This window comes from Dipteris shenzhenensis, chromosome 18 (assembly GCF_047967505.1).
Source record: "Dipteris shenzhenensis isolate YYH24624 ecotype China chromosome 18, Dip_SZ_1.0, whole genome shotgun sequence".
Lineage (NCBI taxonomy): Eukaryota > Viridiplantae > Streptophyta > Polypodiopsida > Gleicheniales > Dipteridaceae > Dipteris > Dipteris shenzhenensis.
This window is the reverse complement of record NC_141613.1, coordinates 19,384,631-19,409,380: the sequence shown is the minus strand read 5'-3', so window position 1 is coordinate 19,409,380 and position 24,750 is coordinate 19,384,631. Positions and strand designations below refer to the sequence as shown.

The following is a 24,750-nucleotide window of genomic DNA, read 5'->3' as shown; positions in this document are numbered from 1 at the left end:
AATGGCTTGGTACAATCTATGAAAGATTTGTTTTTTGCATTCTCACATGCTAAAATTGCATGTGCTATAATATCACATATTTGGATAACTTTTGGCTGAGTATCATAAACATGATCTTGATCCTTAGTCAGATTCAGTTGAGTAGTTAAAGTAGAAATGTCTTTACACATGGCAAAGTAGAAATGTCTTTACATGTGGAAAAGTATAAATGTCCTTGGTTGATATTTTCGCTAAGTAGTTGAAGTAGAATTGTCTTTACATGTGGAAAGACTTGAAGATTCATTTGCATGACTAAATCATTTTGTTGACTATGGAAAAAGCATAATGGCATGTGAATGATCTTTGCACTATATCGATCACTATCTTTGAGTGAAATTAATGATGGATGGCATTCTTAAAATTCATCTTTAATATTATCAGTGACATTAAATGATGCAAATTCACTTTAGTATGTGATAGCAAAAGTGTGATTGGTATAACCAATTTTGTTGTTGCAAAGCATGATTTCTTTGTATGTGCAAATTCTAAATGCACAAATCTTTATGTGGTCCAAGTTATATCCCAAATTGCTCTTACAAGTCCATGATTAATGTGTAAAGTATCAACTCCAAATCTATTTATTGTTCAATGCAAGGTATATAAGGTAGTAGAACTACATGATGGAAAACATGCTACAAAAGCAAAAGAAGAGTTTGGATCTCAACCAATAATAAATCATTTGGAAGTATGATAATTGATGTGATACTAGACTATTGTTGCATTCTGGTATGTTTCTTTATCATGCCATTTTGACGTATCGAATAAAGAAATAAAAGATGACTAGTTTAGTTAACAAGAACTATACCTAGTGTAGACATGTAGTTCCAAAAATGGTTTCCTTTCGATACACAACCTATGCCATGATGTTCCAATAGGTTGACCCAAAAGGAAATGGAAATTATTATTATGATGCTAGCAAATAAAATTGAGATTGATACGTATTGAGGCTTAGTACATCGATCTCTTAGCTATGAGTATTTCATTGCATCAAAAGTGGTGGAATTTGGATGGGAATGCCTTGTTGGATTTTGGGTACTCATCTTAAGGGTAGTAAAGAATATGAAGGCTATAGCATGGATGCTAGCATTTTACGATATGAGAAAATGGAACCCTTAAGAAAGTTTTGCAAGAAAATTTAATGAAAGGCCAATAGATTAAATAGGATAAACTAGATGTGACTTTGAGATCTCTTGTTGAGAGAAATTCAAAACAATATGGAAAATGCATAAGATTAGATATGTGTAATGAACTAGAAGAATTTTATTAAAAAATAATTTGTTATTGTCATCAAACTAATCCATGAAACATCAAGATAGCTTAGTCACATGGATGTATAACTTGGACATTTATGGCAAGACATCAAGGTTTGGAGCTCCAATGATATTGATTATATGGCTTTTGAGAATGGTAAGATGATGTCCAATCTCATAAGGATTGGTGCTTGGCTAAACGTAGTCCTTGTTTAATAGACCAAGATGGATTTCAGTATTGAAGATCTTCATTTACACTGACTAGAAGCAGCCGTGCAAATCATCTTGGTATCTAAAATTGTACAATTTGATTAAAATATAGAATGAAAAGTGTATGTGTAGTGCTATGTGGCTGATTGTAGATCAGGTCAATAGTCTCTTTGTGGAATCAATTGACTTGCTATACCCTCTTGTGGTTCAGTAGGGAAGGGGATAAATCTTTCCAAGGTAATTGTCATAAACAAGATAATGAGATGTAATTGCCATAAACAAGATAATGATAGGATAGGATATAGTTTGCATGAGAGTCATAGGACTTACTAAGTTAATACACTCTAAATACCTACTAATCAATTATAAAAAACAAACATGAAATATTGACGAGTGACATGGTTAGTGACAAATCTCAAATTTCACTGGATACTTCTTGACAAGCAGTTTCTCAAGAAGGAAATTGGGGTCATAGCTAGGTTAATCATCCTTAGATTATTGGGAAACTACTAAGGAAGGAGAGATCATACTTGAAATAGGTTGAGGGCATATGTCTAAAGACAATCACTAAATTGGGAGAGGTACATCCCAATATTGTAGCCCCTATTTTACTAGGTAAGAACAACTATAAGCCATAGTTTGGTAAAAGCTTAGATGTGAAACTTTGATTCAAGCAACTATTATGCTAGGAGAAGAATCTATAGCATTTCAATGAGTCATAATCACCTAATCCACTAGATTACATGCATTCTTCAGAATCTCCCATTCCTATCTTTCTTGACTTGATATTAAGCTGTACGACCCATCAACAACATTATTCCAATCTCTTAAGCAAACCACTTGCTTACCTAGTATAGAGTCCTGAAGCCTTTGCCCCATAGTAGAGCTCTTTGTGTTGAATAGTTGGAAGCATACATAGATGCTATGAAAAAATTGGACCCTTGAATCTCTAGCTTTGCCATCAATTATTCCCCCACTTCATTCTTGATGATAGAGACAACGAAGAACTTTCAAGACACCAGCAAAGCTATGCCTCCTTTTCCATTGATAGGGCAATTCCATAAGATCTGATATCCTAGAACACCTCTAGTCATCAAATCTCGCATTACCTACTTTGAGTTCCTGCAAAACCAAAATCGAGGGTTTCTTTTGCCAAATTAGCTTAATTACAGGCATCTTCTTCCATGCCAAACAGGCCACTTCATCCTTGACGATAGAGACAATAGAGAACTTTGACGACACCAGCAAAGCCATGCCTCCTTTTCCATTGAGAGGGCAGTTCCATAAGATCTAAAATCCTAGAACACTCCAGTCATCAAATCTCACATTACCTCTTTGAGTTCCTACAAAACCAAATTCGATGGTTTCTTTTGCCAAATTAGCTTATATACAGGCATCTTCTTCCATGCGAAACACATACCTTTGATATTCCAAGTCATCACGACTACCTTTATTTTTTGGAGTGCCATGCATGTTATTTTGAACCATCCCATTCCATTTCCTCAGTAGTGGCGCAAAAAGTTTAACAAAACGTCCTTTCCTCACTTTACTTTTAGCATAATGTACAGTTTCAACTCTCTTTGGAGTTTCCTTGCCAATGTCACTAAGCCGAGTCTCCTTCTCTTTCCCATGCAAAGTGTATCCACACCTTGGGTGGCATGCCGAGTCTGGATCAAATGTGTTTTGACGAAGACTTGCCGCAAATGTTCTAATCTCCTTTCTCTGCTGTCGGCCCGAAAAGTGGCTGGGATCGAGCTTGTAGGAATGGGGAATGGGTTAGGGGAGGGCATGCCGGCCCGGAAAGGGGCCAGGATTGAGCTTGTGAGCCTCGAATCCGTGGTGGCTAATTCCCCAACCTGGAGAGGTATAGGCGATGGATGATGTGGCATGGCGAGCCAATGATGTGGCATAGTTACGCGATGGGCGGGCGGGATTGTTGATGTAATACGAATGGGGGGACAATGGGGGAGGGGCGGCTAATTCCCGTTATGAGGGGGAACCAACAACGAGGGTTAAGAGGGCAAGGGAATGGTGATTAAGGATTAGGATTAAAGGGTCAAAACACAAATTTGGTACTAAGAAGGTCTCATGTCGTTTCAAGGGATGTGTATGTCTGTAGGTAAATATCTTTGTTTGTGAGACTCTGAGCATCTTCTTCTTCCTCTCGAGCTCCAAGCTCTCTGGCTATGGCGCTCTCTGCTTCTCCCCCCCCCGTCACTTGATCCTCTCGCCATCTCCCTTCCCAACCTTTTCCCATCCCTTCTCCCCATATCCTCTTCCTCCCCTCTCCCTCCCTTTCCAGCCCCCTTCGATCTCAGATCACACTCTTGCCGCTCCTCGCATCCTTTTCCCCTTATGGGTCCGTGAATTTTCGATCTCTCACGGTCTCCACCCCCCTTCCCTCGACGCTCGCCAGGTGATCCTGTCCGCCTCTTCGTGGTATTTCCCCTTTCGCATAGGCCTCATTTGTGCTTTTTTTCTAGCCACATCGATTCGTCACTCATCCATCAGTGGTGTTTTTACCAGTCGTCTTGATGGCATCTGCCGCTGGGCCACTCTATTATTGCCATCAATGCGAGAGGACAGTGCGACCAGCTACTTCGGTCGAGTTGGTTTGTCCAGACTGTAGCGGTGGCTTCCTGGAAGAGTGGTCGGGCTCTGTTCCAGAACCCCCTACTTCTCCGGGTCTCAATTTTGCTCCATGGAACTTCATGGGGCCTGATTTGGGGGGTGCAGGCGAAGAGCCCCCGGTTGCTTATCATAACTTGCAAGGATTGGGGCAGAGGCCAAGGGGGAATCCTGCCGTTTCTCAGCTGCTGGAGGCTATGTCGACGTTTTTCCAGCAGATGCAGACGGCACAAATGGCACAAGGGCTTGGACAGGATGGCGAAGGGGATATTGGGGGGCGAATGAGACTAGTGAACGACGGGGGGGGTATAAATCCAATGCTTCTTTTGCGAGGCCAGATGCAGAACATCCTGGGGGGGGGTAATGTGGAGTTTTTCATTGACAATGGAACGGGGGTGGGGCCACGTCGCCTGCAGGGCAACGTTGGAGACTACTTTTTTGGACCTGGTCTTGAACAGCTCATCCAGCAGCTGGCCGAAAATGATCCAAACAGGTATGGGGCTCCCCCAGCTTCTAAATCTGCTGTTGACGGGATGCCTACTATAAATATATGTGAGGAGCATCTAGGCACAGATGCAGCCCAGTGTGCCGTTTGCAAAGATGAGTTTGAATTGCGTTCAGAAGTCAAACAGATGCCATGCAAACACATGTATCATCCAGATTGCATTTTGCCATGGTTGGCACAGCACAATTCATGCCCTGTATGTAGATATGAACTGCCCACTGATGATCCGGACTATGAGCAAGCTCGTGCACGAGGCCAAGGGGCAGGAGCATCTTCTGAGAACGCATCTCCTGAAGGTGCACAAGGAGAAGGTGAGAGAGGGCCTGGTGGTTTTTCCATCTGGGGCATACCTGGACAATTCACTATGCGGAGGTTTCCTGCTGGGTCTGAGGGAAGGGTCAATGTTTCTGAGCAGCAGCAAAACCCCCCTGCTAGTGCCGAAACGAGTGGTCCCCCACAAGGAGCTTTTACTGGAGGCACTGGTGGAGGAGTTGGGACAGGAAGACGTTTTTCTATAACATTTCCCTGGTTCAGGGGTACAGCTACCACCTCGCAGTCCCCTGCAAATGCCCAGGCAGAAAGCTCAAGCCAAGCACACAGTGCTGAGACGGTTTCAAGTGGGCCTGCTGGGGAAGGGAATGACACTCCAGGGGAAACGTCAAGAGGTCCTAGAACCGACGACGATGGAGACACTCTAATGTCGGAGACAAGGCAAGAAGATCTTGATTAGCAACCTTGGAGTCATTGCAGTTGGTTGTCTTTTGCACAACCTTGAGGCTCGATGTTGAAGTTGAGGTGGCGGCTGTTCAAATTTTCCTCTTTTATGTCATGTGTACTGCCTGACAACCACTTTGATCATGAATTGCTTAGACTGTTAAATAAGTTGTTTGAATTTTCACACGTCTGGCGTCAAGCCTGGTTTCTTGAGACGCACGTAAACTCAAAAAAAGGGTGTATTTGAACAGTTTTTATGTCCGGTTACAGATTATGGAAGGATGAAAGTCTTGTTTTATATAAAGCAGGTTTGCGGAGTTGAGGTGATCTTGGATTTTCTAGAATGGGAACCAGTCAGTTGCTGTTTTGGACATGGTCATCCAAAGCAAATTTGTGACAACTATATTTCACTGAAGAGCATGTACATGGTGTGGCATAACGCCACCAGGTTGCTAATTGGAATTCCTGATACAATGATTTTTAAACCTTCTCTCTTCTCTTTAAGTAAGAAGCTAATTATTGGTGCAATCCCTGGATGCTTTGAAAGGTTTGTCCTGTAGACATCAGAGCTCAGTAATCAGTCTTGATGCAATGGTTCATCTCCCTGGTTAATAGCCACCATGAACGTGGTGAGTCTGGGACCTGTCTTTTGGTGAGATATCTGGTCACCGGTGTTTGGTTGAGGATGTGGGTATAAAGGAATGGATGGGATGAGAAAGCCCACTGTATTGGAAGGGGAAAGCTAAGACTAGCGCCTGAAATTGGAATTTCCATGGATTGCATGCAAGCTGTAAGTTTTCATCTGATTGTAAATATCAAACTATTAAATATTTAGTGGAAGGTGTCCAGCACAAGTACAATCTAGTCCATATGTGAAAGCTTTTTCCTGCTTCAAAGTCTAAATCCTTTGCTTGTGACAAAGTCCAGGGGATGTTTTTAAAATCCTTCGTAGCCTCTGATAGGTTGTTATGGAGGCTGCTTCTCCTGTTACCTGCCCTTGCCAGCACTTCTCCCCATAGCCGAATAGCACGCGTGACCTAGTGCTTTGGGGGACTGAGGCTGCATGCTTCCTCAAGTGGCAGATCTCCCCCTGCCCTATACATGCCAAGCCATTTTAAGAGTCCACTTCTGAGTTGAACAGTTGAGAGCTGCATCCTTGTGCTGTAAAAGCGGCCATCCATTGCCCCTGTTTCTCTGTGCCACTTTTGCTTACATTCTAATAGTCCTAGTTTTTTTAAGACTATACGGCTTCCTCTGTTCAAGCAGGTTTTGTTTTGAAGGAGTGACTCTGGCATCACTTGCATATCTCTCACGGGCAACTATTTCCCACAGTCAACGTACTTCAGTCTTCATGGCATCTTTTAGAGTCGGTTTATGACATGGTGTATGTAGTGGTGCAGGTTCATTGTTGATTGCATGTGATAGACGCGAGTTCACTTTTCCTGGTTTAGGTCATAAATACTATCCCCCTTCAGATACTGTAATAGGTCCCCCCTCCATTTTGCCTTGAAATCAATCAATCAAGTGGTGTCTTTGTGATCAGCAGTCCTTACATATACTGAAGGGTTGGCTTTGACATGTGTCCTTTATATTTTCTTGGCCGTCGTCCTCGTCCTTGTCATTAGTGCAAGCATATGACTTATTTTTTGCACCTTCTACTCTAATATTTTTTACTTGTGTCGTCCTACTACTGTGGAGGTGCATCATCATGTACTAAGTAAAAGATTGAGGCCTGTTGTTTTACAAGCTCTTCTTTAAAGGCTGGACTTCTGTTGATCTAATTGACTATTGGCACCGAGAGTTACTGACTGTTTTTATTTATTCTGTTTTGTATATATTTTGTGAACTAGCTGAGTAATCAGGATTACGATGAGAAAATTTCCTGACGAGATACAAGTTAGCCATGAATTTGCGAAGTTAATTTAGTGTTACTATTATTTTATGGTTTGCATCAGATATATGCAAGGAAGCAGCTGCTTGTGCTTGGGTACTGTTAACTCAGGAGCTTTGATTTGCTTGCTGTTGTTTCTTATTCCTTTCCTTTGTTCCAATTATCTGGGTCCCTCTCTAGGTGGTAATGTGGTGCAATTCTGTTGGAAAATTTGAATTCTTTCTATTTCAGGACTAGTCCAAACAAATGCTGTAAAAAATCCAACGAGTTCTTGTCTGGTGGAGAGAATTTCTCCCTAACTATGTTTTCAAGTGACCTTAAAGATTGAACAACCTAACGATGTACCAGTCTGTGTACTGATGATGATTATTATTATTTAAATAAGTTTGGTATTTTCATGAGGTAGGATTACTAAATTGTGGAACCAAGGGACAGAGCTCACTTCATTTTTTTTATAAATTTGGTTTGATCATATCATGTTGGCAGCTGTAGTCCCTTGCATTAGAATTCATGTTTGGTTCTCTATTTCAATCGTTGGGTTTATATGCTGCTTTGAGGTTGGGTTGATGGGCTGTACATTTTTTATAATTTTGTGTGGCTTATTGTTAGACTCTCGCTTTGTTTGTGCTTTAATTGGATTCTATGTCTGCTGGTCGGTCGGCTCTCGTATTTTTTGCTTTTTTGTTCTGTATTCTTTCTCTGTGTCTTCGTTTCATTTTTGCCAGTTTCCATCTGGTTTCTGTGGTTGTGGTTCTGCAAATACAGATGAGGCAACCATCAGGGTACACTAGAGGTCTTGAACTACTAAGCAGGCTCGCCCATGAATCCTAGGTACATGGAATACACTGTGGAAGCTTCACTAAATACAAGCATTGATGTTATAAAGTCAGAAGGCTTACTAGGACAAGAGTTACTTTTTCTTACATCCTTCTAGCAGAAAATAAGAATGGAATATTGTCCAAATCTCGATCACCATGCATCAAAAAAATTAGAGCACCCCTGCTCTGGGCCATTGATGTGAGCAGTCATATAATGGGCTTGCTGCTATGTGTGGTCACATGTTGCATCATTTTGCTACTCAAATCTCTGGGACTGTTGAAGTTAATGGGCACTGCTTGTATGTACCCATCTGAGTTAGTTTTCTCCTTCTAGCATTACCTCAGCACATCATCGACTCCCTCGTCTGCTTTATATTGGAGAAGTACTCTTGAATAAAAACCAAAGGCTGGACAGTTCTTATGTACATCCGTGGACCTAATGTGAATCCTCAAGTGGTGCTTATGGTTGTCTTCTATTCTGCATGGTTATTATGGCTTGAATGAGTGTTTCTTTCTTTGTGATCAGCATTCGCCGATACTTCGAGCAAGTAGCAATGAAATGAACAGCTCTTAGTTAAGTGGTTTAGCTGCAATGGTGACCTCCAGAATGTGGCATGAGAATTATGGGCAGTGCCAACAAAGGCATGCTGCCATTCTAGGCAAACAGGAATGCTAGATGTAATTACATGCCATGGCAGAGGTTACAAAATTACAGCAGCGATTGCAAAGGTTCTGATTCAGAGTCTGGATTTTTGCCAATGAGCTGCTTATTATCCATGTGACATTACAGAGTGAAGTAAGAACTTAGTGTCCAGGGGCCTCTTTGAAACTTCACTTGACCTCTCTGCCACCGATGGAATCTGCTGATCTAATGGATCAATTGTTTTTTAACAGAAAACATGGGTCACTTGTTTGGCAGCGTTTCTCTATTCTGCACAGCTCTCATCTACGCAGAACCAATACTCTGCCATTTATAACCACCTTAATCTGTGGGATTTTCTCGACTTCTTTACCTAGTTATCTCACTGTAGTTCTGACTTATACATCTATGCTTTCCTCAGTTTAGGTCCTACTTGAGTGTATGCTCTTCATTTCCACCTGGGCCTTTTAACGCAGATCAGGTGTAGACAAGTCCTTCCCTAGGTGCTTGGGCCCATTTGAGTAGGATTATATATGGGCATATGGGGGTTTTGGGGCTGTAATTTGGATCTCGGTAACTTTAGTATAGGACATAATGGATTGCAAAGTTTTGTAGGGAGTTTTGTGTAGGCAATGAACATAACACACGAAGACTAGGTGCTCGAAGGCATTTGTGAGCATTTTTGCACATTATTTGGCCATAAATCTTGCAGTAAAGGTTCTTGTGCACTCTAGTGCCCAGGATTTTTCAACTGTTTGTTTTTCATGCATTCTAGTTGTAGATCTACCGCGTGATTAGAGATTTTGGGTTTTTTCAACCTCTATCATTTCCCATAGCATAGCGTTTCCCTCACCACACTGTTATGCTTTTTTATGCGGGCGGTAGGTGGGAGTTAGTATAAGGTAGTTCACTCTAGATTACTCTATGTTGAAGTATACTCGGGTATAAGACTTTTTTAATTTGTTGAAAAGTTGTGCTCTTCACGTGGGCATCCTCATATTCATGCAATTTCTTTGTATTTTTTGCAAGTATATATGGAGAGTTTACCTCTACCAATTGGAAGATGGATTGCTTTGGTGACTTGTTATGGCTAGAGTGCTTGTACAAGCATGGGTTGCCCTTAGGTTCTTCTTTTCCTAGGTTCTCGATCTATGCACATGCAAATGTTGTTTCTAGAACACGCACCTAGGAGGGTTGAAGCTAAGGGGTCCATTTCACAACAAAATCCTAACGTTCCCAAAACTAGAAAATTTTCTCAAAAGACAAGAAAAATGAATGACCCCCCCGCCCCCCCCCCCCCAAGCACCTCATTCATGTTGGAAGGAGCTACCAGACTTGAATTCTTTAACATAGCCTTTATGGCTACTTTGAAGTTTTGGCTCACATAGTTTGGTTTCCTCCCAATGGAGATTCCATACTCTAGTCACATGTGGTAGAGAGGGTTGTACATAGATCCTTGTAAAGCATGAAAACCTCAAAGATATTAACTTATCTTTCAGCTTTTATTTGGCTGGTTCCAACGAGAAGCCACTACTTGGAACAATTCTACCTTAGTAAGAGCAACCCAGTGCATGAACTCATACACTGTCACTCAATCCCAACACACCAATGAAGACAAAGTAGAGGTGTTTGCACAAAAAATGCATCCCTTTCTTTGCATCTCGTTGCATAAAGTCCTTGCAAAAGCATCGTGGGAACTCTGATATTGTCAGTGTGTATGTTAGGCCCTTAGCAATTAAGCTATTTTTACTAAAAAAGGTGCATTGTCATTAGAAATAATTATTTTCTCTTGAACCATTTCTGCATTCAAACATTGAGCTTTTTGAATTCTCTCTTGAAAATCTCTACTTAGCTTGGATCTCCACTTCACTATTCTATTGTCCCTTTGGCTAATCCAAACATGATTCATTGTTGTAGTACTCCTGGGCACGTATGCACCTTGCACATGCAGACTTTCTTTCCCCTGAAGCACAAAACCTGCTTGCTGTAGTTGCTCCTTTTCATGTTTTTTTAATGGAAGTCCCAATGGAAACCTTCCACACCCGAGGCGAATGACCAGGCACACCAAGGATAGATTGATCAACACTCCATTTATGAGCTACAGAGGTATTGCAAAACCACACAAACTATTCTTTGATACCATTGGGATGTCTTCTTCTCCCCTTGAAGCCAAGGTACAAGGACACCCTCAGTGGCACTTCGACCCAAAGCATTTATTAGTGCTCGACATCTAGTCTTTGTGTCAGCATCTAGTAGATGAGGGTAGTAGTCGAGGCAAAAAGAAACAAGTAAATGATATGATATCAGAACATGCTAAAAAGAACCTTTTTGCATCTTGCAAGTGTTGCGGTTCTGTAATCACACCAATGTTGTAGTGACGACGACGAAGGATTCAAAGAGCTGTGCAGTCAACTAGACATGGAATGGAAGGCGTGGACTATGGGCTTGATGCAGTGTTGGATTTGAAACGACATTGTACATATCCATTCTTGCATGGTATCCTTTTCCCTGGGCAACTCTCGGATGGTTAGGAACCTCACGTCTTCAAGATGTCCACTATTGGCCCTAGGTTGGGACTTGATTTGGTTAACAGAATGAAACCAGGTGGTAGCTTGGGGAAATAGACAATGGTTGCACTTTGATCATGTCCACCGGGTTAGAGGATGTTTCACCATGGGTGCCCACGTGTGTGAGCCATTCATAGGAGAGGTGCTCATGATTGCTATCTCTAAATTTAAGATTGAAAACCATGGTGCACGGATAAGGTTTTGGGGGCTCCTTAACGACCAGTTACTAAAGAATGGGTTCCCTCTACCAGAATTTAGAGGCTTCATGGCTGATGGTGTAGGTGCAAATTGGCTTGCAGTTAGAATTGTGTATAAGGTTGGACTTGAAATGGGATGGAGGGTAAAGAGAGGACATGTGGATTCCATTGGGAAATGAGAATGATAGAGCACACAAGGAGATGCATTAGGTCACCATTTCAAGAAGAGCACAAGCAGCTATGCAACAATTGGAGGAGAGCAACAACCGATGCTAGTGCAAAGATATGTAAAGAGGCTCTGAGGAAGTGGTGGACACCAATGTACGTGAAAGATGGTGAGTTGTCTGGCCTTGAGAATTTCTTCGCATAGTGGGATGTACAGGTTTCCCAGTGGTTTTTTTTTTTGGGGGGGAGGGGGGCGGGGGTATTTCCTTGAACAACATAAGGATAGTGGGTTTGTGAATTTATCTCAGACCAAGCATTCCAGCATGAGGGTTGCTCACGGTTATGCCAAACATAGAAGCTTGTATGAGGCCAATGCTGAAGGACTTAGCTTTGTATGTACTACAAAGTGCACACTATAATGCCTACATGGCTGGCAAGCATTTGGGAACAGGACCTAGCCTAGACAAATTGAGGGATTGAGGATGCTGATGAATGGTGATTTTAGCAATGTGTCTACAAAAAGGCTTGTTGATGTAGCCCATAGTGTTATAGAAGGAGCTAGCCTTCAAACACCTAAAATGCAAAGGCCATCAATGGAGCAAACCTTGATTCAGTAGAGAAGAGGCTCTGCCCCTCCTGCTGCAATGATGGAGCATGATAGCCATAGGCCAAAGAATATTTATGTTACCAGCAAGTGGCCAGTTGGTGGAATGAGACCTGGTTCCTCTAGTATACAAGAAGATGACAATCTATGCAAAGAGACTGCTGTGCATGATGCAAATTGGGCTCATGAACTCCTACATGCACAGCACATCTGGTAGTGTGTTCTCAGCCATGTGGAATAAAGTAGTAAATGCAAGCACTACATTGCGAAACACAGATTGGTATCTCACCATAATGAATGCAAACCAAGCCACCACACTCTATATTAATTGGACCTATTGGAATTGTCACTACAGTTGATGGTGCAGAAATAGAAGTTACATTGAAAGATGCCATAGTGGATAAAGTTCTTCAGCTATCTTCTCCATTCATTCTACTGCTAGATGAGAACACTCAATATCTGATGTCTCATCTTTTCACTAAGAAGGTGGAAGGACATTTCTTAACCAACATGTTTGGCATGGTTATCAGGTTTATTCCTACCAAAAATGAACTTGAGTAAAAATTATCATGTCACAGCATTTGCTCCTTTTCTACTCTTCAATTGTCTTAGATGACAAAATTTCCAAGAGTATTTTCAAGTGCTGAAGCAATGTTGTATTTGCTTGTACTGCTCTTTATCATATTATTATAAAAAGGCTTTGGAATTCCACAAAACTTTTGCACATTGTGATTTTGTTTATACTTTGCTCTCAGTAGTTCAATACATGGTGTTGCATGCTTACAGCATACCAATGTTAGTTTGTATAGCTCTTATGAGGTTTGAACGTAATTAAGCATTGTCAAATGATTATCTCTCTTTTTTTAATATAATATTGTGAAATGATTCTCTCTCCTTCAACATTAATATAAACTATTAGATTAAACCTTTAACTCAATGATGTGAATTGTTAGCAGCTATTCTTGCTCTGTAAAAAAAAACTGGCTGATACTATTCTTCAAATCAATGAAGGTTGTCTTCTGTAAAAACATTGGCTGTTACCATTCTTCAATTGAAAACTTCGTCAAACATTGACCACTCATTATCTACTTGTCAAATTGAATTGTAGCAAGAGTTTGGAAATTCATTATAGATGTTCCCACATCATGTGCAAATCTTGGTTTGATTTCCTCTTTCTTTAAAATTTACCCAGAAAACAAGTGCATTTTCTTGTGCTTAAGTCATTCTCTAAATTTTCATGTAAGCAATGATATATTTAGAGATGTTGTCATTCAAAGAATGACTAGCGAGATTGAAAAGATGATAAACAATCCAAGAATTTCTAGCAATCAAAGGATTGAAAGTACATTCTTTCATAACTTGTACCCAGGTATCAACACAATGGAAGATTACTTGTAGGTACTTCAAGATAAGACAATCTTGGTTTCTCCTTTGGACCCAATGCTATACAATGCAATTTGGAGCTTGTTGTTCCAATAATTTTGGTGCTCATTCACCATCTTATGAAGTATGGTACTTATCGCTTGATTTGTTGCTTTGGCTTGACCATTCTCTCGTGGGTAGTATACTCTCAATTTCTTGTGCTAAATCATGAATTCCTTTGTCATATTAATCTTAGTCATCAAATTGATGAAGTGAATTCTTTGTTTGACATGATTTCAATGAGACATCCAAATCTTAGATGATATCTCATACAAGAAATATCTTCCACCATCCATTTCTTACCATACACTTGAGTCACAATTTTCTTTCATCCGTTTAAATTTTCATACACTTAGTATCCTTATTTTTTCGCTGCTCCGCTTTATGTGTATTTAATGCATTATCATGGCACATCAGCCACAACCTGGCTCTGGTCTGGTTAGATGAACAAACTGGTTAGTCTGTGACTAGGCCTATAACCAAAGTAACTGGGCTGGTTACTCTTTTTTGTATGATACTCTTTTTTGTATGATAGAATTGATCTTAAGATAAAACCTATTGTATATATAATAATATTTTAAGATACATATATAATCCTTCATCTATAATACTATGTACCTCAAAGCCATTCCTAAACTTTATGCTCCTTCTGAGTTAACTTCCTACTACAATCTTGACCAAATAACCTCCATTCCTTAAGCAATTTTAAAGATTGATTTCATAAAAATGAGTAATTTGCTTCCAAACCAATCACCACTTTTGAAGTACTGGTTTTGTAATTATTGAGTCTTATAAACCATAAAGTATTTAAGCATGGTGAATAAAACTTTAAGAATGGTGAGTGTATTGATAAACTCTAGCACTCAGTAGTGATGAGCTTTTTTTATTTGACAGCTAAATTACAAGCTACATGCTATTTGAGTCATGTCATTGGTTCTCATGATTTTCTATATCTATTAATGGCAACAATGTATTCACCCTATCCCTTACTATTGTCTTATCAACTCTTGCATTATTGTTGTAATGCCTAGCGTTATGCTTTCTATTTGACAGCTACATTATAAGCTACATGCTATTTGAATCTTGTCATTGGTTCTCATGATTTTTTGTATTTATTAATGGCAACAACATATTCACCCTATCCCTTACTTTTGTGTTATCAAGTCTTGCATTCTTATTGTAATACCTAGTGTTGTGGTCTTCATAGAAAGCATAAAAGTAGCTTTCTTATCGTGATAGCATCACATGTAAGCCCTATATTGTAGCAACTAATTCTTCAAGCATGCTAAAAACTTTCAAGTAATGATCTTTTCCATATTTATTTTATATAATATATATTTATAGTGATCAAGTTACTCTCGAGTTGTAATGTGATAGTTACAAACTTGAACTTATATGTCAAATTTGCACTAAAATTTTGATATAGAGTTTTCTTTCCAATCAAATGTACTATATCTATTCAAGATCAAGCATTCAAATGCAACATCTCACCGTTAAGGTCAAATTTATTTACATGAAAAATTCAAGTTGTTTGCCTTCGTTTAACAATTTTTTTTACAATGGGCAACGAGTTAGCATCATGTGAGTGCTCTACTATTCATGGTGCCCTCTTTGTGGGGGTTGAAGATGACTGTGCCTTAACCCCGGTTATGTACAATACTCAAAGACATATATATGTGGATGACATAGAAGATTAGGGTGTTCTACACCCACCAAAAAACTTGTGTGGCTCTCCCTCTCTCTCACCTCCTCTGTTCCACTTCTATTGAGAGCACTCTCAACTAGTATCAAAGCTATCGTTCCTTGCCTTCTTGCCGCCCTTTGCTTCCCTACTACTGTGGAAGCTTGTGGGAGAGCTTCTATTTGCTTGTGGCTTCGAAATGAAGGAAGGGAATCTCATTTTTCTTGTTGCAGCAGCGATTTCCAGCCCATTTCCTGCTTCCCAAATCTTGTTTCTTACTTGTTTCCAACCCAAGAAGTGTTATCTTTGCCCGTAGTTGTTGTGTGGAGTCTCCTACTACACATATTCTAGGTCGTTTTTACTGTTTGGGGTGTATACAATAGGCTTCCCCTTCTTTCTGGACAGTTTGTGGCTTGATTCAAGAGCAAGAGGTCATCTATTATCCCCTGGGAAGAAAAAACGACCTGCTATAGCATGATTCTAGATTGTGGTTTGCTGTTTTTAGGCCTTTAGAAGAAAAAAACGAGTTGCTTTCTGGAGAGATTCTACTGCTACAAGCAACAAGCTACACTTGGAGGGCAATAGCATGAGTAGCCAGTAGCAACTAAGCAAGTTTGGAGCAAGAAACAATTTGTGTTGAGTTTCTAATCCTCTTTTATGTTTTGACGCTCATGTGTTGGACTGGCTCATAGAGACCATCATTTTTTATTCTGCAAGTTCCAGTAGACTCAGGAGGTCATAAAACTTCTGTGTTGCTCATTATTTGCACTTCGGTGGTGTTTACAAATAGATCTAATTGCAAAAACGTTTTTTGGTCCGTGTGTTGGACCACAATTTCCAAAACCATCTATTCCATTGCATTCTAGAGGCCCCAAAACCCCTACCTATCAAATCTTGCGCAATTTCGTGGAGATTTGGATAAGTTCCATCTCTCTAAGATGTCGAATCATCTATTTCTCTGTCACTTTGATTCTTGGAATGACTTAATTAGACATGTTAAGGATGCTAGCATGCCAAATAAAATCTTGGGTAAATATATGAAAACGTATTAAAAGCTATAGAAGTGAGTGATGGAGAGGAATATGTGGAGAAAAAGTATGCAAACAAAGGGATCAAGCTCTTAGGGGTGGGGTCAAAGAGGACAACTAAAAACTAAGAAATCCACAGCTCGATTCAATCATACTGTCTGGAAAACTTATATAGGTAAATTATGCTCCATGAGGAGACAGCACAAGCTCTATAGAATAGATTGTAGATGATTCTAGCTAATGGAATGACGAAGATGCATGGGTGTCAAAGAGAGGTATAAGTTGAGAAAGAAAACTCTCAAATGTTGGTTCTCCAAAAAACAAATCCTACAATGGTAATTGCAAAAAACTCACTTGTACATCCCACCCAAATAAAACTTGAGGGGATTGAGCCAACTCACTATACCAATTCTTTTCTTCTCTTCCTATGCTACAATGTAGTCCCAATTCATATTGGATGTTGTTGTGCGACGTTCGCTAGGCCCCAATCATGGATTCAATCCTCCTCTACATCGTTGTAAATGTGACTGCATTGTTACACTAGATTGGTGGAGAAGAATGTGAAGAAAGTGTGCCTGCAAGGGTCACCAAAGAGAAGAAGTGCTCAGACTATGAGTAGCACAGACTTTGGAGAGTAGCAACTGAAACCTTAACTTCGCCTTACTTTACTTGGTCACACTTTTCGATAGGGGGACTTGTGCTTTGAGTGCGGTTTAGAGTTACTCATGGGGCTTGCTCAAAGCTACCAGCTTGACCTCACCCACACTTTTTTACCAGTTAGTGTCATGAAGGAGGGACACATAGCTCACCGACACATTTTTACCAATTGGTGTACACGATTTAAAGTTAAGGAGGGACAAATATTCTTACATACTGAGTAGGTGATCAATAATTTCAATCAACAAATGAAGGCGAGTAATGTACACTTTACACACTACCCATCTGATGGCAATGTCTGAATCCCAACTGGCTGCCCTAAAGTCTTCCCATCCACAGGAAGCCAACCTTGGCTGTGCATGGATGGGCACCTATTAAACCAGCCACTCATATGCTTTCTTGCTAGGATGGACCCTTCCCATCCCTAGCTACTGCTCATTTATGGATTTTTATCACCTTCGGGTCAGTAGAGTGTCTGTAAAGGCCTATCCATGAGAACCCATGCATCCTATTTTTTTTAGTTTTACATCAATGGGAAATTGTAGGACACCTTCTAGTGCTCACATGAGTGTAACAAGCATGATGACTTAGGTAGGATTCACAATGCCTGGATGCCCAACTTGTAATAGGGGCGTCTGACGAGTTGGGCACTAGAAGGGAAGGGTGTCCATGCCCAAAGCATTCATCACTCTCATTAGCATTAATCATAGGCCAATGCATGCCACAAGATTCCTTGGCAGCCAATAACCAGCCTGTGTCATGAGGTGCCGCTCGATTGATGCATTAGGAGGTATCGCTCGGTTGGTGTGTTGTGAGGTGCTACTCTGTTGGACGTGAACTCCTCCGTCAGAGCACCTTGGGTGGAGTGAACCCAGCCTTAGGATGTGCATGGGCTTGCAGCATGACAAGAGGAGGCGGTTGTGAAGGTATTCATTCCCGTTCAACAATGTGGAATGAAGCCATTAGTTGAAGAAGGGGAAGGGCCCCCTGCCCAAGAGCTATTTACTCTCAACAGCACCAGTCAAAGGTCTATGTGGGCTGCAAGATTCCTTGATGACACCCAATAACAGACTCTGTCAAGAGCCATTGTCCGGTTGGTGTGAACATGACACACCACGAACTCCTCTGCAGAGCACCCTTTCGGTCAATTGGTGTGATCAGGAAGGGCATGGGTTTATAACGTGGCAAAAGGGCGTTAGCTCAGACTAGTATTCATAGAAAACTTGCAAGCTATATCCAATGAACCTTCAACATTTGCTCTTCCACATGTAAAACCCATTTTCTCAATTTTGTAACACCTGCAAAATTTTAGGTGCTGCACTAATGTAGCACCAGAGTTTTCAAACAATCTGCCAATAATTGGGTTGTGCACGAAATGCATGGACAGTGGAGGAATTAGGTGCCATGCAATGATTCGACAATTTGGAAAATGAGAATAGTAAGAGTTTGGAAAGCAACGCCATCCTCTAAACTGAATTTGCTTTTATGAAGGCTTATTGTTTGTAAACTACTTGTTAGAGATAGGTTGGCAAAATGGAATCCAAGAGTATCTCTAATGTGTCCCTTATGTGGAATGAAGAGGGAGACACATATGCATATTTTTTGGGAATGCCTAGTAGTGTGTAGCATGTGGAGGAAAATTTATAGGAGACTATTGAAACGGTTGGTTTTCATTCATCTGTCATGAAAAACTGCATTGGCAAAAGCATGATGAATGACATGATATATGCTCGTTGGTTGGTAGTTAATAAAAGCTATTGTGATTGCTCACAAATGGAGATGCAGCAAGTTACTTTTTGACAAAGGAGCCCATGGAGACTTTCCTATCCAAGAGATCCTTGATGACATCTCAATCACTCTTAAGTATTTTTCTAAGATGTCAGTTTACCATCAGCTTGTTTTAATAGTAAGCTGAGTTTGGGGTAGTATCTTTCTAGACTTGAACCAACCCGTTTTCTACATTTTAGCACTGCCTACAATGGCAGTGCTCTCCTTACACTTTCATAAAAAAGTGTCCCTCCAATTGTTTTGGACTACAAAAGTGCCCATGCTGCCTTCTATTTTTAGCCCTCCCTTCCTCCCTCCCTCCCTCCCTCCCTCCCCCTCTCTCTCTCTCTCTCTCTCTCTCTCTCTCTCTCTCTCTCTCTCTACCCCCCCCCTGCCCCTCAATCAACATCATCATCTATCAACATACTCCAACACTCCATAAAAGTTTTTAAAAATCAAAAAAATAAAGGCATTGCTCATGAGTACTTGTACTCTCTTGCTTTTTCATCTTTTTTGCCTGCCCTCACGGGAAGGTCTAATTGGAGGTTCTGGTTGGAGATGGGAAAGAGACGTGTTTTAGAAATTAGCATTTGGATTTTTATGATTGGGCTAAGTTGCACTTGTTATTTGCATCCCACGTTTCCCCCCCTTCTAACTTTCTTTTTCTATCTCTTTCTCTAGCTATTTGCATCCCATCTTTTTCTCCTCCTACCGACTATCTTACAAGTTTTATGACAATTTTTCTTGATGACTTTTCAGTTTTTGGCAAAAGAATGGAGCACATGCCTCATTTAGCCTTATGCTTTGCAAAATGTATGTTGGCTAGACTCAACCTTAATCCTGCCAAATGTGCATTTGTTGTTAGCAGAGGCATTCTCCTTGGACATATCATCTCTCAACAAGGTATGGAGATAGATCCCAACAAGGGATCTGCTATCCAAAAATCCAAGCCACCCAAAAATATAAAGCAACTTCAGAGATTTATTGGTCAAATCAAGTGGCACTACAGATTTCTCAGATATTTACCTGATATATGTTATCCACTTACAAAACTGACAAGAGAAATGGAACCCTACATTTGGGGTGACCATAAGAGTATGCCTTCAACATATTGAAGAAGATGCGAATGCTTGCTCCTATCCTCCAACCTCCAGATTGGACTCTCCCATTTGAAGTTTTTGTTGATGCTTCAGATACAGTTGTGGGTGCAGTCCTTATGCAACAAAAAACAGCTAAATGGTTCAGGCCTATGTATTATGCCAACAGAATTATGACAAAACATTAGAAAAACTATGCAGTCACAGAGAGGGAGAAGCCCTAGGTATGATCTATGCATTGAATAAGTTCAGACAGTATTTGTTGGGTAATAAGGTCAACTTCCACATGGATCATCAGGCACTTATTTACTTGGTCAACAAACAACAATTGGTAGGCAGATTGGCCAGATGTATGCTCTTGTTGCAAGATTTTGACTACAGCATTGTACATAGACCTGGAAAGTAGCATGCCATTGCTGATTATTTGAGCAGGCTGACATCAAGCGAAGCTCCAATAGGTATACCTGATGGACTGCCTAATGCAGGAATTTTCATGGTAAGAATTGAGGAACCCCCAAACTGGTATGGTAAGATGCTCTTTTTTCTTACTGATGGATTGATTCTTGAAACATTAAGTAGGGATCAAAGGAAAAAACATGTTTTACAAAGCAGGCCATTTTTTGTTATTGCTGGTGTTTTATATTGAAGGGGAATTGACCAAGTCATTAGAAGACGTGTACAAGATCATGAACAAAAGGTTGTCCTAGCAAAAGCTCATGGAGGAGTAACAGGAGGACATTCCTCTGGAGACATTATAGGTAAGAAAATCTTGCAAGCTGGTTTATGGTGGCCTACTATGTTAAAAGATGCTCACAATTATGCAAAGGCATTTTTACCATGCCAGAGGGATGATAGACCACTTGATACTAATAGAATGTCTCATCAGCCCATTCTTCCTTTGGGACCATTCCAAAAGTGGGGGCTAGATTTTATTGGTCCTATCAAACCACCAACAAAATTTATAGGTAACCAATATATTTTGGGTGCAATTGATTATTGCACAAAGTGGGTTGAGGCTTCAACCCTTAAGACATGCAAAGCCAAAACTATGGCACACTTTCTTTACCATAATATTGTGACTAGATTTGGAGTACCTATTGAAATAGTATCAGATAAAGGTACCCACTTTATGAACAAAACAATTAGAAAGATGACAAGGATGCACATGATGTTGCATAAAAAATCCACAGTATATTATCCTCAAGCTAATGGACATGCAAAAAGTTCTAATAAGCTTATGAAAAAGGTGTACAAAAGGACAATGGATGATCATCCAGAAGATTGGGATCTTCACTTAGATTCAGTTTTATGGGCCCTCAAAACAGCTCACAAGGTTGCAACTAGTTTGACACCATTCATATTGGTGTATGGATGTGAGGCAATGGTGCCAATGGAATTTAGTGCAACAGCAGGCAGCTTGAGAGAGTTGCAATTGATAATAAGCTATCACCAGAGGAATCCATTAATCCCAGATTGCAATAACTTCTACGATTAGATGAAGATAGACTAAGCAGTTCCCACACTGCTGACATGATTCAAAAAAGAAGAAGTTCAAGTTATTCAAGAAAGGTGACTTAGTTTTCATGTTCAATACAAAGTTGGGTAAAATGCCATGAAAGTTTAAGCTAAGGTATGATGAACCATTCAAAGTACTGGAAGTATTTGATCAAGCTACCTTCTAATTAGCTTACCTTAATGGCAATGATTTTGAAAAGCTAGTAAATGGTTTCAGGTTAAAACCCTACATTAGTCCTGACCCAACCCAGGCCAAGATCAATACAATATCTCTACAGATGTCTACTGACTTCAATCAAGAAAATGTTTTTGTATTAGTCATTCAGGTTAAAGACTTTAACAAGAGATTCTAATATAACTCCGACACCAGTCAAGACAACAGGCTTCAAGGCCTCAACCTAGCAGAGCTAGGGCAACATACAAATCTGGTCAAGAAAACGTCTCTAATCACTGTCTATAGCAACTCCCTCCATGGATTGCAACTAATTTCAACATTTTCTACTATGATCCTATCACAATCAAAAGAAGTACATAAGGCAATGCTACATGGACCAGCTTCACTTCAGCTCTTACCATCCAGCTCAAGGCACCAGTCGAGCCAAAAACAACCAAGACACCTCAATCAAAGTCCAACAAGAGTCTGGCTATACGCCGATAGGCACAGAAGAAAACCAAATTAACAGCCTCAAAAGGTCTCTGGTAAGCTTCATCATAAAGCAATTGAATGACTTAGGTACAAGGGTGCAAGCACGCACAAGCACAGTGGCAAAAATAGGCAAGGCTATGATTCGCCAACCATGGTCTGACCATATGACATTCGACTCAACGAGCCACTCGTGCCTAGCAAGTCCAACAAAGTCCAACCTACAATTTTGCGACCTGGTCAACTAAGAAGACTAACTCGAGTCCAATCCAACCATGGTTCTAAAGTCCGACCCACTCCGACTCATAACATCCATTCTGACCAGGATTTGGCTGTACAAACCAACAAATGATCACTTTCAACGGCCACCCCAATTTGCCATACCCTAAACGGCTGAACACACGCAGGATGTACAAGGAATTGTCACAAATCTTGATGACATGATCGATCACTCACCTGAGGTGTGTAAATCCAAAGCCTTGATCATTATTGACTCGTAGTAGATGAAACTAATCATACAGTACAATACAGGCAGCACCAATAAGAGACTTCACATGAGTCTCTTTGCCTATCCTAGATCGATAGTAAGATCACTGGAGCTCATGCTTACAGCAAGTCAGTGTTCACATCCAATTGCCACAGACTCTATTCCCTGCCCTGAGCCATATATGGCACCCAAACCAACTCTCAGACTCACAACCCTCATTGCTCAGCAAGCTCCTGAACAATCACTTGATCTTCTCAGCAACACCGCCTTGCGCAACGTCGACATGGGGAAGAAGACAAGCCCCACCCCTGCCCGCAAGAGTCCCTGAAAGAAGGAAGCCGGAGAGGAAAAGCCTATAGTTGTTCCCGATCCGGAAGATATGCAGTCCAACAGCAAGATGCCCTTGCCCCCTCTCAAGAAGCAAATGGTGCAAACTAGCTTTGCCAATTTCAGGATCTCACTTAACCTCGCAAAGCACAATAAATGGTTGCACAAGATTGGTCTTTTGCCATACGTGAGCCTACCCTGGAATTCTTGGAAGGACCAGCCTGATGCTCTCGCCAATATGAAGCTTTTCAGAAGTCCGGAGGTATGCTGACCCCAAATCTCATGGTTACCTCGGAAATCATTGCTAAAGTATTTCAATTGCCGATTCTACAGCAAGAAGTCATGTACAAAAAAGACATAGATGCAGACATGTAGAAAGAGTTCGGTCCGCCTGAGATACATAAAAATTATTGCTTCATCGCCAATGTTGAGGATGTAGGTAGACGATAACAACGTGTATGGTACTTGGAATGATTGCAATTATTAGTCAAGACCAAGACCATGAGCCATGACTCTTATGCAACACTTCGTGTAGCAGAGAAAGTTACAAAAATCTCATGGGCACATCTTCTTCACTCCAGGCTGATGAGTGAGATTGCAAGGAAGGATTTAAGAATGTCAAGTGCCCACACCAAAATCACACCTTTTATTTGTGCTCTTTTTTAATATGCTCATCAAAGCAGGCCAGAAGCGCCGCCTTGAGGTAATTGTGTAGTATTGAGAAGAAAGAACAAAACACATCTAGGATAATTTGGATGACAATGATGCAAAGGGGAAGCAACAACTCATTCAAGATCTTGAAGCTGCACACTACACCAAGGAAGAAGCCACAACGGCCGTGTATGGTCAGTCGCTAGCAAAGAAACTTTGGGATATGCCTCTCACTAGTGCCGAGCTTTTGGCTGGACTATCCGACACCAAGCCGACAAAGAAAATCAAATTAAATCTGAAGACCAAGTCGATGTTTTTGAATTTTCGAATCAAGAGAAATGGCAATAACCCGAGGAGGATTTGCCTCATTTTTTGCTAGCATCCTCCCGAAGAAGCTCGCTCGAAGCACTCTCCCCTATCTGAAAGTTGATCAAATTTTAAGAGACAACTCCACACATCAGTCTGACCACAAGCACAGGTGCAAAGGTATTGACCATGGAGGCAGAACATGCATTGTAGGTATTGCAGACATTCCACGAGTACAAAGAGAAGGGCAGACACAACTTCACAAATAGATCATGGAATTGAAGCAGGACAAACATGCTATACATGATTGCATCATTCAGCAACAAACTACTCAGAAACAACTCGAAGAGACCAAAACTGAAGTTGCAGTAGTGAAGCAGGAATATGCCCCAAGAAAATGTAGGATAAGCAGATTTCCAAGCTTACAGGCCAAGTCAGGGTGTAGAAAGAATGTCTACCAACAGTCACAACCTGGTTAGAAGAAATGAAATCTGAGTTTTTCCTTAAGTTGGAGAGACTGTTTGCCTCACATACGGACCTGCAGATTGAGAATACCATTCTCAAAGAAAGATTTCATGCACTCGAAGGGGTAGAGCAATCTCTGAAGGAGATGGCTAAAGAAATCGACGGTGTTTTTATCAGTTCAACAAATCTCAGAGATATGAAGCGATAGTTAGCTGAAACTTCCCATGGCCTGTGGTATAATTTAAAACAAAGATTATATGTGATTGCTAAATGGCCTTATGGAGTGTTTGCTTCGGTCGCTTATACGTATGACATTATGGCCAGTGAGATGGAGCTACTAAAGTCAAAGGCTCATAGTTCACGAACAAAGACAATACAGATTGAGGAGGCCACAACAATGTCGTACACCAATAGAAACATATTAGTCAAGGTTGAACATGCTATTTGACGGCACAAGATCATCAAAGATGACATGT

At 40.7% G+C, this 24,750-nt stretch overlaps 1 protein-coding gene across 2 annotated transcripts; it reads left to right on the top strand.

Moving 5' to 3' along the window:
• Positions 1 to 3,616: 3,616 nt before the first annotated feature.
• Positions 3,617 to 6,118, top strand: LOC147890913 (E3 ubiquitin-protein ligase RING1-like). 2 transcript variants are annotated; one of them, XM_087389546.1, is made up of 2 exons: positions 3,617 to 3,915; positions 4,026 to 6,118. In XM_087389546.1, the coding sequence occupies exon 2, from the start codon at positions 4,034 to 4,036 to the stop codon at positions 5,360 to 5,362; it is 1,329 nt and encodes a 442-aa protein (XP_087245672.1). In that variant the 5' UTR covers positions 3,617 to 3,915; positions 4,026 to 4,033; the 3' UTR covers positions 5,363 to 6,118. The 2 variants fall into 2 exon arrangements, with proteins under 2 accessions (XP_087245672.1, XP_087245671.1); XM_087389545.1 differs by having other exon boundaries at positions 3,617 to 3,938.
• Positions 6,119 to 24,750: the final 18,632 nt, after the last annotated feature.